Source organism: Coffea eugenioides, chromosome 9 (assembly GCF_003713205.1).
Source record: "Coffea eugenioides isolate CCC68of chromosome 9, Ceug_1.0, whole genome shotgun sequence".
Lineage (NCBI taxonomy): Eukaryota > Viridiplantae > Streptophyta > Magnoliopsida > Gentianales > Rubiaceae > Coffea > Coffea eugenioides.
Genome location: NC_040043.1, coordinates 31787288 through 31800800, shown reverse-complemented (window position 1 = coordinate 31800800; position 13513 = coordinate 31787288). Strand labels below are relative to the sequence as shown.

Genomic DNA, 13513 nt, shown 5'->3' with positions numbered 1-13513 from the left:
GCTGGATGATTTCTGAGCCGTGAAGGTGAGTGACCCTAAACTATTTCCAAAGTACTTGTGAAATGTTTCTTGCATTATGTGCTCGATTGCATATCATGCGTGCTTGTATGTGAGTTCATGACATGATTTGGCTTCAATGAGTTCTGGAAAGTCTTGTGCTGGACACCAACGTCTCCACTCTGTTTATGGTTCATGTTCATGTTTATCTGGAGCTCAAGAAGGGGCTCCCTCTTAATGTTAATGTTAATGTTAAATGATCTATTTGAGCGTTGGGTGTTCAAGTGCTATGATTTCCCTGGCTCACGAGAGCACTAAACGAACATTTGATCTCTGAATCATGACATCATCGAAATGATCGAAATGCAACATTGTGAAATATATTTGTTTAATGATTTTACCGGTTACTCGCTGAGCTTCTAGCTCACCCCAAAAATATTTTATTCCCCTCCACAGGGCTCAAGGCGAAGGAAGGACTTGTAGTACTTGTGCACGTGACTGGATGGCCTATGTTTTGTATAATTGGATTTGGAAATCATTTTATGTATAGTTGGAAATTATTTCCGCTTTGCTTTTGACATGTAATTATTGGAGAATTTGATGTAATATTTGAGGTTTATGCTTGTAATTTATTTGAGAATTGTAGTGAACGACTGAGTCCCGGCAAGAGCTGGGCAGGCGGCCCGCCGAACCCTCTGGTTCGCCTCAGGGGGAGGTGGGGCTGTCACAGTTGGTATCAGAGCTTAGGCTTCAGATCTCTGTAGTGTATCCTAGGCTTGAAGTTTAGGATGCCGGACTGTGGGTTTGGTCTGAAATATTAGTGGTTCTTGCGGGATGTCTCGACTTGATTGGTACAAGATGGAATGTCGAGGACGACATTCTTTTAAAGAGAGGAGATTGTGACGCCCCGAAAAAAAATGAGTTTGAGAACCCGTACTTTTCTCATTTTTGAGGGTTTTATTTATTGAATGGCTTGTTTTCTGCGTTTTCTTTAGTAGGGAAATTTTTTAGATATTTTTAATGAGCAGATATAGTTTTTGGATGATTTTTTCTAGTATCGGTTAGTTTTTGAGAAATTAAAAGTGTATTTTGGATGTGGGACCCACTAGGGCGAAAAGTTCGGAAAAATTCGGCCAAAAAGGTTAAGTTTCGGATACTGTGTAAAATTTATCGGGTGTTAAGAGATAAGTAGCGGAGGTGAAGTGATTGATGTGAGAGGTAACAAAAGGATAGAAATGCATTTATGAAGTGCCAAGTGTCACTATGTCTTTGGTTGGACTTTATGGGACACTATTCACCTTTTTGACTTTTTCCCATTAAGTTAAATATCTCAAAAAAATCAATAAAATTCACTCTTTTCTTCTCCTCCATGGCCGGCTCTCTCTTGAGCAAAGAAGAAAGAAACTCTTCACCATTTTAGCTTCCATTTAGTTCAATCTTCCAAAAACAATTGCCTAAACTAGTTTCTACTCCATAAAATCCCTCCATTAGGTGCTAGTAAGTTGTTTGGTGAAGTTTTTAAGGAAGCTAAGGTGTTCTACAACTCCCTCTCTCTTGTTTACTTGGTAAGTGGTGATGGAATATCCTCCTACACTTAATGATGTTTAATTGGTGCCTAGTGGTGGCTAAAGTGTTGAAATTTGTGATTTATTTCTTGGTTTGAGATGAATTGGTGAAGTTTTTATTTTTTTGAGGAATTTTCTGGTTTAATGTGATCATGATGTTGTGGTTATTTATGATGGTTGGAATTGATGGCTAATGACTATAGTAAGTGTGTATGATTGGTAATTGCAACCAATTTTGGATTTGGAAGGATATGTGAAAAGTTTGGGTTTCATAACCCCCTTTCTGTCCGGTTTTGTATCATATGGTTAGAGGCCGAATTGGCCTTTTTTTAAAACATGAAAGTTGTAGGTATTGATGTGTTGGAGGTGTCTGTAAAATTTCAGGTCATTTGGAGTAGTGTAGAGTGAGATATGTCGATTTTACTGTTGCTGTTCTGGGTTGATCAGAATGTGTGAACTGCGATTGAAATCGTCTGTTTTGACTGGAATTGCTTTGGATTTGGATGTTGGTGTCTTCTGAAGAAATGTAGCTTGATGTCTTAGCTATCGCATGCCTTTGGAATCAAAGCATTTGGACCTGTTTAGACTGAGTTGTACTGGTTACAGAATAGTGTAATTTGTAAACCTGCAATTACGGTTCTGGTTTGTTATTGGGCATATTGGACTTAGTTGTGCTGGGATTTGGACTGAGTGGCCTTCTACATTGTTGTAGCCCTGGTTCTTAGCTTCAAAATGGTGGGTCTTACACCCTAATCCGATAATCGTAGTGCAATTTGTGTCATTACCGCAAAAGGACGTCAAAACTATTTTTCTGGTTTTGAGCTTAACTTTCATTTCCGAACTTTTCCCTAGCTTGACTTGTACTAGTACTACTTGGAGCTTGCTGAATGGCTATTGGATGAACTTGTTGTTGTGTGTGTACCTTTGGGACTGGATGAGGAAATAATGAAGCCATGATGGCTGGAAAAGTTAGCAAATTCAGGGGAAGTGCTGTCCGAACTTTGAAGGGATTTGTTTGCATTGAGTTTGTGATCTAAGACTTGGATTTGAGCAAGGCAATGTTATATGCTGGATGATTTCTGAGCCGTGGAGGTGAGTGACCCTAAACTATTTCCAAAGTACTTGTGAAATGTTTCTTGCATTATGTGCTCGATTGCATATCATGCGTGCTTGCATGTGAGTTCATGACATGATTTGGCTTCAATGAGTTCTGGAAAAGTCTTGTGCTGGACACCAACGTCTCCACTCTGTTTATGGTTCATGTTCATGTTTATCTGGAGCTCAAGAAGGGGCTCCCTCTTAATGTTAATGTTAATGTTAAATGATCTATTTGAGCGTTGGGTGTTCAAGTGCTATGATTTCCCTGGCTCACGAGAGCACTAAACGAACATTTGATCTCTGAATCATGACATCATCGAAATGATCGAAATGCAACATTGTGAAATATATTTGTTTAATGATTTTACCGGTTACTCGCTGAGCTTCTAGCTCACCCCAAAAATATTTTATTCCCCTCCACAGGGCTCAAGGCGAAGGAAGGACTTGTAGTACTTGTGCACGTGACTGGATGGCCTATGTTTTGTATAATTGGATTTGGAAATCATTTTATGTATAGTTGGAAATTATTTCCGCTTTGCTTTTGACATGTAATTATTGGAGAATTTGATGTAATATTTGAAGTTTATGCTTGTAATTTATTTGAGGATTGTAGTGAACGACTGAGTCCCGGCGAGAGTTGGGCAGGCGGCCCGCCGAACCCTCTGGTTCGCCTCGGGGGGAGGTGGGGCTGTCACAAGTAGCTTACCAATCTTAAGTGATTCATAGATGTTACCTTAAATGTACATCATTTGAGTACTTACCAAAGGAACATCCACTTGCCTTTTTTTGGTGACTATGATTTTGGAACCTACATTCTTAACACAATCCTTAAGAGGGGTTATATATGAATCATTCATGCTTGCCTCTTGAGGTTCAAGCTTAGTTCCAAAGACATTATCATGTGAAATTGATATTTTTTCATTAAAACAACAATCAAAGTCATCATTGTCATAAAAAAGGCATCCACTTTTATATGCAACATCCCTACCACTCATGTTAGGGTTAATTTGCATATTATTAGAAGAAATAACTTTACACAATACATGCAATTGATCTTGAATTATCCCAAAGTGAGAAGCTAGTTCATCTAATCTTTCCTCGATCCTATCAAAATGACCGAAAGTCGCATTAGTTAGTTTTTTTTAAAATTTGAATCAATTTGATTAGTTAACCTTTCGATAGCTATCTCCCAAGTTGGTTTAGATTCATTAGCTAATCTTTCACTAGTTTGCTCCAAAGATAAAGGTGCATTAGCTAACTTTTCTATACCCAAGATGGTTTAGATTCATATTGGATACATTCGAATTGGTAATCATAAGAATTTGAAGATTCACTATATACACAATGATTATTCCAACCATAATTTAACAACTATCCCAACTAGGGTTCTATTGATCAAAACAAGAATTGTAATGCCCAAATTCATCATAATAATCCCCATTTTGTACTTGCATACATTCATAAGTAACATGATAATCTCCACACAAGTCACAAATCATATGATTAGATTTAAAAACATTAACATTCCTCTTTTGTTCAAACATAGATGTGAACATGTCCAATTGAGAATTTAATGCACTACTACCATCATTTTCATATATACATGCGGGTTTTCCTTGGTTACCTCCATTATAGAAGCTTTAAAAATTGCAGTCCATTGCTGAACTTCCTTCTCTTAAGTTTTTTATCCCCTTTTGTTTACTATCCTCCTTATAACCTAAAAATGCTTTCAAATAATTTCAAAAGCAAGATTAGTCAAGAAAAATAGTTTAAAAGACACAAACCAAAAACAATACACAAAACACAAAACACATGACTCAACAAGACACTAAACTCAACAAATGAGACACTTGATACAACAAATACAAGAAAATAAAATAAAAATATCTAAATTAATAAAGTTGTTCTTAGCACTAATATTAAACCAATTTTCCCCGACAACGGCGCCAAAAATTTGATAAGCGCAGGGTATACATTTAACAATTAAACTCATTTAATAGTCAAATTTTATATTTATAAAATCCTAAATACTCTACACGCGATTTTCTATAAGTCACTACAAGAAAATTGTTCATCAGTGACAACACAAAGTCATCACAGAACATACAAATATCGTCACAAATACCTTTTATTGACGACTTTTTGATCGTCACAAAGTCGTCACTAAATCCCCGTCGGTAAAAGTAAACAGTGACGACCTAAAATTTCGTCACTAAATAGTTCTCATTAGTGACGACTTTAAGTAGAGCATTTTTGACAAAAAATCAAGTCGTCAATAAAACACTTCCGGATTGTTGTCACTAATGACAACTATTTAGTGACGACCTGAAGTCGTCACTAAATAGTTGTCATTAGTGACAACAATCCGGAAGTGTTTTATTGACGACTTGACCTTTTGTCAAAAATGCTCTACTTAAAGTCGTCACTAAAAAGCACCGAAAGCCATTGTATATAACTATTTTACTGATAACAATTGTCGTCACAAATGTAGCTTAGATTTAGTGACAGTCTCTGTTGTGACAAGGAGTTTTTATTTTCTATTTTGTGACAACTTTTTTTTGTCATTAGATAATTTCTCAATAGCTTAATAGTCATAATTTGGCCTGTAATCATTGCTAAATCATTGATTTTAAACAAACCATACAAATAAACATGAACGATTGATAACCAAAAGTATTTGCATTAGATTACATGGTAATAATATAGCATTCTCAAATGCCAAATTCAAGTGTACATTACCCAACTAATGCCTACAAAAATAACATTTGTCCAAAATATCACTTGTACATAAGGTACAAGTACAAAAGCAATCACAGTTTAAGAAATTGAAAAACATCTAAATGAACCACTCCATGAGCAAAAGGCAATTTTGTCTTCAACGTTCTTCAACCATAACCATAGATATCTTCCAAAAGCTAGTATGAATAGCATTTATCTGTCATAAAAGAGTAAATGAAGTAGGTAAGGGGAGGAGTACAATAATAAAGAACAAGTAATGAGACTTAGATTATTAAGACAAAAATTACAATTCATTAAGAACCTCATATAATTTGGGCCCACATATTACAACACCAGCAAGAAATTAGAAATCACAGTCCAATCTATACAAATACAACACTGCATAAGCTCAACTAAAGAGCTCTCTAAAACAGTTTTTTTTTATTTTCTTTTTTCTTCTTTAAATAGCTCAACTTATTGAACAATTAAATTGGACTCCCACAGTAATTATTGTTTAATCTTTATGCTTTTGGTTGTTTATATATTAAAACACAGAAAGCAACTTATTGTACGAGGTGTGAATACAGGAGATACTAGCCCTCTTTGATTTTAGGAGTTTATGCTTCATAAATCATGAAAGAAACGATGCCTCTGTAGGATTAAACTGTGCAAAGAGAATGAGTTATTTGCCTCACAATGTGAAAGTGAAGACCATCTAAACAGGTGAAACCAATCAAAGTTCACAAACGCCCCCTTTGCATTATATTCATTTCTTTCAAGTCACTACATAGGCAAAAAGAAGATTGCTATCCATGCATGGTCTGTCGCTTGTACTTGGAAATAATATACTATTGCAGATGAACAATCAGATTTTTACCTCTCTATTGATAAACTAACAGCACTATATATATGATACCTAGATATTTTCCAAAGAATAAGTTCAGATAACAATGATGCATAACATCAGCCCCAAAAAATGTTATTACACAACCATCAGCCCCATAACCATAACCATAAACTACACAACCATAACAAAAAATAGTCAACAATGATGGATAACATCAGCCCCAAAAAATGTTATTACCAGTTATTACCAAAAAACAGTCCACAATGACCACAAGTTACCAAAAACTACACATCAGCCATAACCATAACCATAAACTACACAATCATAACAAAAAACAGTCCACAATGATGCATAACATCAGCCCCAAAAAATGCTATTACCAGCTATTACCAAAAAACAGTCCACAGTGACCACAAGTTACCAAAAACTACAGATCAGCCATAACCATAACCATAAACTACACAACTATAACAAAAAATAGTCCACAATGATGCATAACATCAGCCCCAAAAAATGCTATTACCAAAAAACAGTCCACAGTGACCACAAGTTACCCAAAAACAGGTCACATCAGCCCCAAAAAATGCTATTATAAAAAACAGTCCACAATGATGCATAACATCAGCCCCAAAATCAATAAGTTAAAGGATCAGAATAGCAACAGTTCACATTAGTATTGTAATTCAATTATTCGTATGAGAAGGATGCATTACCAGCTATTACTACCAGATGCATTTCCATTGCCTTGGTTCTTGGACTGCAATTCTGCTCGTAAAGCCTTAAGGAGTTCCTACATTTCAACCTGCTGGTTTTGCATTTCAGCTTGTTGATTCTCAAGCCTTTGCATCAGCTGCTGTTGAGATTGGACTTGAACTTCCAATTCAACTGATCGTTTCTCAGCTTGTTCTGCCCTTTTCTTGAATTCTTCTATCTCTGCAAGTTTTTGTGTAATTAAACTAGCCTTGGAGGGGCCACGACCACGTACATATCCAGTTATACGCCCAGTCACCTCAATACAGATGTCTTCTTCGGTTCGATTTACACCACTAGATTGAGCTTCTAGCTGTAAGTCCTTCATTTTGCTCTACAATCACAGGTTTGCTATTATTGATATATGCATAAGAGACATGAAGCATTGGTATTAAGTTGAAAGTGATATTTTTCTTACCAGTTTTTCAGCTGATGTCTCATCAACCATAGCATTCTTCTTTCGACAAAAATGTGTCATGTCATAAAGTTCAATTGGTCCAACTGTCCTTCCCTCCTTAGCTTCCTATTAGCAAAACAGGTTAAATAACCCAACCACATATCATAAATGAACTACTTTACACGTTTACTGACCCGGTCATCCTTATGACGTAAAAATGATTTTGTTCCAGCTGTATGGGCAGTTTGCTGCTTTGATCTATTCAGCTTATTTCGCTCACTTAAGGCCTACAATTGTCAATTCTATCTCAGATCTAGATAAAAAAGAGACATTGGCAAAGTATATAGCAAATTAACAAGTATGTGCTACACATACCTTGAATTCTGGACTACAATAGTAATCGCAAAGGTAAATCCAATCTGATTCTTCCACATATTCTGGTCGATGTGCAAGAGCTTCCTCCTTAGAGCCACATTTTTTGAATAGCATGTGAAAATTATAACGTCGACTTCTATACTGTGAATTTAATTGCTTAATTAAAGCTGGTTTCACATGCTCTCCTCCATCATAAGTGAAACTATTCTGAATTAAAAATAGAAGGACATATCAAAATCAGAAAAAATTAATGGACTAATTTAAATTGCATCTAGAAAACCAAAAAAATACTATGATAGCAGATTCTTACATTAGTAATTCTTAGCAGTTGATCTCTATCATCTTTAGGAAGCTTGCCCCATTTAGGTGCTTTCCACTTGCCATACTTTCGAATAACGCAGCTTGCCTCTGAAATGTATCGTTGAGCACCTTCTCCAACTAGTCTTCCACTTATTTCAGAAACAATAATGTTCACCTTTTTTCCAGCTTTCTTTTCATTTGATAGTGCAATATTACGCGTATATCCTCTTTTTCTTTTTAACGTCACTTGGTCTAGTAGATACAAAGTAAACAAGACCATAAGTGCTAACAATAGCAGCCATGGCAGTAATTAGTTAATTAGAGTAGAATTACACGTAAAACTGACATACCTGAACCGTTTGACTCAAGGTCTTGCATACTTCCAGTTTCATTGCTTTCACAACCAATAGCTTGATTAGATCCAACATGCTGTGAAGTAGGAGTTCCATCAGTTTGCATCCCAGCAGCTTCTTGTGATGTCATTCCATTGCCTGAAGATTTTTCAGCAATCTGTCTACTCTCAGCTTGTATACCTGAATTTCTTGTAGCATTTTCTCTAGCAGAGGATGCACTAGGAATCTATAATCCAGCAATTTAAGCCACCATTATACAGCGACATGTAAAAGCTGAATCAATTGCTTTGTCATAAACCAGTTTATCTAAATGGCAGATTGAAAAAAATAATAACTAACCTCAGATTCATCAAATAGACGGATCCTAGAAGACTTTTTTGTTAATACAGGTTCAGTGACATTGCTTGTCTTGGGAATTGCACTATTTTTTGGTTCACTAGCTTGCTACAATAACATAAGAATGCGCTTATCAATAGTAACTAGTTTAGGATGATAATTGCTAGTTTAGGAAAAAAGAAAATATCCGGAAATGACTCTTGTTTCTTTACCTGGCAGCTTACATTTTCTTCAGTTTGCTCCACAATTCCTCGCCCAGCATCCCGACTTTGTCGTAAAGTAAATTTTCCCTTTTTCCCCGGTCCAGCCATCTATCTACATAATCATATAACGCAAGCACCACCAAAATCGTAAACAACACAAGCAGCCATGACAACATATCATAAACTACAGAAAAAATACAAGAAAAAATTTGATTAAGAAATTCAATGAACAACATTGTTTAATCTGATTCATAGTCATTGATTTGTACAAATTGTTCATTTTCATCCTCAGAATTGAATTGTTGCTCAATTTCCTCATCATTATCAATAAAATTGTCATCCAATTGCCTTGCACGGCTAGCTGACAATTCTATATAAAAACATAGCACCAGCCTCTATCCTTTCTTCAGTTTGCACATCTCCTCTCTTCAAACTGACCAACTCAAGATTTTCTTGTACACCAATCAAATCTTCATGATACTCTTCTTGGTAAGCCTCTTCGTTATCAACCAAATCATCTTCATGCTTCTCAGGAACATCATAAGATGAGCGTGGACTAACTAACTCTACAACATGCCAATTACCTCCAAGCTTCAAATCTTGAAGATAGAAAACTTGTTCAGCTTGGGATGCTAATATAAAAGGCTGGTCTGAGTACCATGTTTTTGACATGTTGATGCTAGTGATATTGCTCTGCTTGTCTACTTTGATTCCCGAATTATTTCTCAAGTCCCACCAATCACATTTAAACACAACTACTCGATTTTGAGTAAATGAGTATTCAACCTCAACTATATCAGTAATTATACCATAGAAGTATGTTTCTTTATCAGCATGCTCCCCCTTTACCATAACTCCACTATTTTGTGTCTTTCTTTCTCTTTCCCGAGCCTTAATGTGGAATCTAAATCCATTCACATTACAGCCAGCAAATGTATTGACTCGAAAATCAGGTCCTCTAGCCAAGGACAACAATTCATCAGTACATTCTCCACGTGCATGTGTATACATGACCTACATCAGCCATACCAGATTCTTTAATAGTTTACTAAAATAAAAAGTAAAGGAAATTGACAAGTTTTTAACATCTCTTCCAATACTTACACGTTCTTCAAACCACTTTGGAAACTCCGAGTCTAGCCTTTGGTGTACGCTTGATAAATTTTGCTTTTCAAGAATTTGTCTATGCTCCCTAAATTTGTAGTAGTAGAAGTAGTTACATATTCTATCAAATGACTTTAATTACAAGCAATGAAGAACATATTATAGAACACGACATAGATTTATCATTAAAGTATATTATTACCTCATGTAATCATCTACTTCTTCACAATTTTTCAAGATGAACAGGTGTATTCTTTGCAATTCAACCTCACTTAGATAACCAATCAGTGCTGCCCCAAAGGGCCGAGCCAAGCTAGAAAATATAGATAATTTTCCAGCAGCTTCGTGTTTCTCCATATTTCGTTCCGTTTGATTAAACCTGGTCGGAACATCATGCAAATACCTGGAAATGAATGTAAGACATTCATCATCCAAGTAGCGCTCAGCTATACAGCCTTCAGGTCGTGCCCTATTATTCACATAGCCTTTGTATTGACCCATTTTTCTATCCAAAAAAAATTCAGCCCGAGTTGTTAGAAAATAAGAAAATTGGAGGTAAATCAAATAGGCATTATTAAAAATAAGAGGCATGTACCTCTCAAATGGAAACATCCACCGGTATTGAGCTGGTCCAGCAATCTTGGATTCAGTGGGTAAATGGACCATTAAATGGACCATTACATCAAAGAAATTTGGAGGAAAAATTTTCTCAAGTTTGCATAGTATTAAAATAATATTTTTTCCTGCATTTCCAGCTCATCTAGATAGAGAGTTCGAGAACAAATTTTTCGAAAAAAATTGCTGATCTCTACTAAAATCTGAGATACATCTTTTGACAGCATTCCTCTAGTTGCTACTGGAAGAAGTCGTTGTATGAACACATAGTAGTCATGACTCTTCATTCCTAAAAGTTGACACTCCTTGGTCTTCACACACCGAGGAATGTTTGAAGCAAAGCCATCCGGGAACTTGATAGTGCTCAAAAACTGGTAGAAATTCTTTTTCTCTAGGCGTGATAAAGTGTAACATGCAGGTGGCATAACTTTAGATGCGCCACCTCCCGGTTGTAGATGCAACTCTTCCCTTAATCCCATTTCTTTTAAATCCTCCCTAGCCTGCCATGTGTCCTTAGTTCTCGAAGGGATATTCATTAATGTACCTACCAAAGATTCACATACATTCTTGACAATGTGCATAATATCCAAATTATGTCTAATTTTATTGGTACTCCAATATGGAAGTTCAAAGAATATGCTCATCTTCTTCCAATTTGAACTGTTCTGCACGCGTTTTCTTTTCTTCTGTCGCAGCAAATCAGGTGCCTTGCCAAACTCAACTTGCTCAATACGAAGAAGTTGTTGGAGGACTTCCTCACCTGATTGGGTCCTAGGAGGCTGTCTATGTTCTCTTTCTCCATTAAATTGCTTTTTTTCTCGACGCCATTTATGATCAATAGGTAGAAAATGGCGATGGCCCATGTAACAACATTTGTGACCATTATTAAGATATAGACTAGTCGTCTCATCTAAGCACACAGGACATGCCTTGTACCCTTTTGTACTCCATCCCGACAAATAGCCATATGCTGGAAAATCGTTTATTGTCCACAAAAGTGCTGCACGTAACATGAACTTCTCCTCCCTGAAGGCATCATATGTCTCCACACCAGTGGCAAATAACTCTTTTAACTCATCAACTAGTGGTCTAAAGAATATGTCAATGTCATTTCCAGGTGCTTTGGGACCAGGAATAATCATTGATAGGAAAAAAAATGGATCTTTTAAGCATTTCCAAGGAGGTAGATTGTAAGGAACAAGGATAACAGGCCGTATACTGTATGAATTGCTCATGGTTCCAAAGGGATTAAAGCCATCACTAGCAAGTCCTAGCCTCACATTTCTAGGATCTTCAGCGAAGGACTTGTGATTTCTATCAAAATCCTTCCAAGCTAATGAATCAGCAGGGTGTCGCATCATGTTCTCATTATCTACACGTCTCTCCTTATGCCACCTCATATCCCGAGCAATCTCTTTGTTCACAAACAGTCTTTGCAGCCTTGGTTTTAATGGAAAATAACGCAACACCTTTCTAGGTATTTTGGAATTTGGAGATTTATACCGCGGTGCTTTACATTTTTCATTTGGACAATGATCAAGGCCTTTATTTTCATTCCAAAAGAGTGCGCAATCATTTTCACAGGCGTGGATCTTTTCACACTTCAGCCCCAACTCACGGATGAAATTTTTTGCCTCGTAATATGAACTGGGAATCAAAGCTGTAGGAAATACTTGATGCAAGAACTTCAGCAACATATCAGTAGATTTACAAGTCCACCGATTCATTGTTTTCAAGTGGAGGATATGGACAATAAACGAGAGTTTTGAATACTTTTCACAGCCCGGGTATAGAGATTTTTCAGCCTCCGATAATAATCTGAGAAACCTACTTGCTTCTCCTTCTTTCTCGGTACAAGCACCCGTATCAAGTTCCGGTGAATGTCTCCAACTCTCACCAAAGTTAGCAACTCCTACATCATTTAACAGCTCCTCCATACTGTCAAAGTCACTATCGTTGTCATTTATTTCTATGTCATCATTCTCATCATCAGATTCAAACCCTTCACCATGATATATCCACCTAGTATAACTATCAACAATTCCTCGACACAAGTGATTGGCCATGACTTCCTTAGTTTGATCCTCAAAATTACTGCATACTTTGCAAGGACATGGCAGTTTACAATTAGGATCCTTGCCTAGAAAAGCAAACTTAATAAATTCATCAACTCCATCTAAATACTTGGGGTCTAGGTAGTTCTTAATAGACATCCAACTCCTGTCCATATTGTTGCAGCCCTTTATCCTACCATAAAGAATATGACCGCCACATTATATAGAAAACAAATGCAATGTAATATGAACTAAATTTAAACTCCTCAAATACCAGCAATGGGATCCAAGGTGTAAAACACATTTTTAGCAAAAATCAACCATCTCAAGTACAAATGCATTAGTAAGGCAACAAACTAAATAGAATCTGCAGCCACAGTATACATGCAAAAGTTTGGCAAACAAAAGATAAAGCCATAACATGAATAATCAATTTCATAGGCTGATTTTGCTAGCTAACAGCACACTACATGTTCAAAAAACATAGGATCAGGCATCATATATTTGTAAAGGGAAGATGCCCAACACAGAAATAATAGAAGAGTAAAGCACAAATATAAATTTCAAGCCTGAATAATGGTAAGAAGGAACAGTACCTAAAACTCAGACCACTCAATTGGTTTCCTTTTCCTACCAAGAACAGGAGCTATTTGCAATCTTAGCACCGCTCCAGATGCAGCAGTATGTGCCTTTACAAGAACCTCCTTATATCTGGTCTGAAATGCAACTGGGAGAAAACGTCCAGTGCTTTTGTTACCAACCCTGTTTATCAAGAATATCCCCAATTATATGGTAAGCCAC

The 13513-nt window shown here is 36.5% G+C and overlaps 1 protein-coding gene across 1 annotated transcript; it reads right to left on the bottom strand.

Annotated features, from left to right (window-relative positions):
• Positions 1-10768: 10768 nt before the first annotated feature.
• Positions 10769-12886, bottom strand: LOC113782428. The gene has a single exon (XM_027328320.1). The coding sequence runs from the start codon at positions 12884-12886 to the stop codon at positions 10769-10771; it is 2118 nt and encodes a 705-aa protein (XP_027184121.1).
• Positions 12887-13513: the final 627 nt, after the last annotated feature.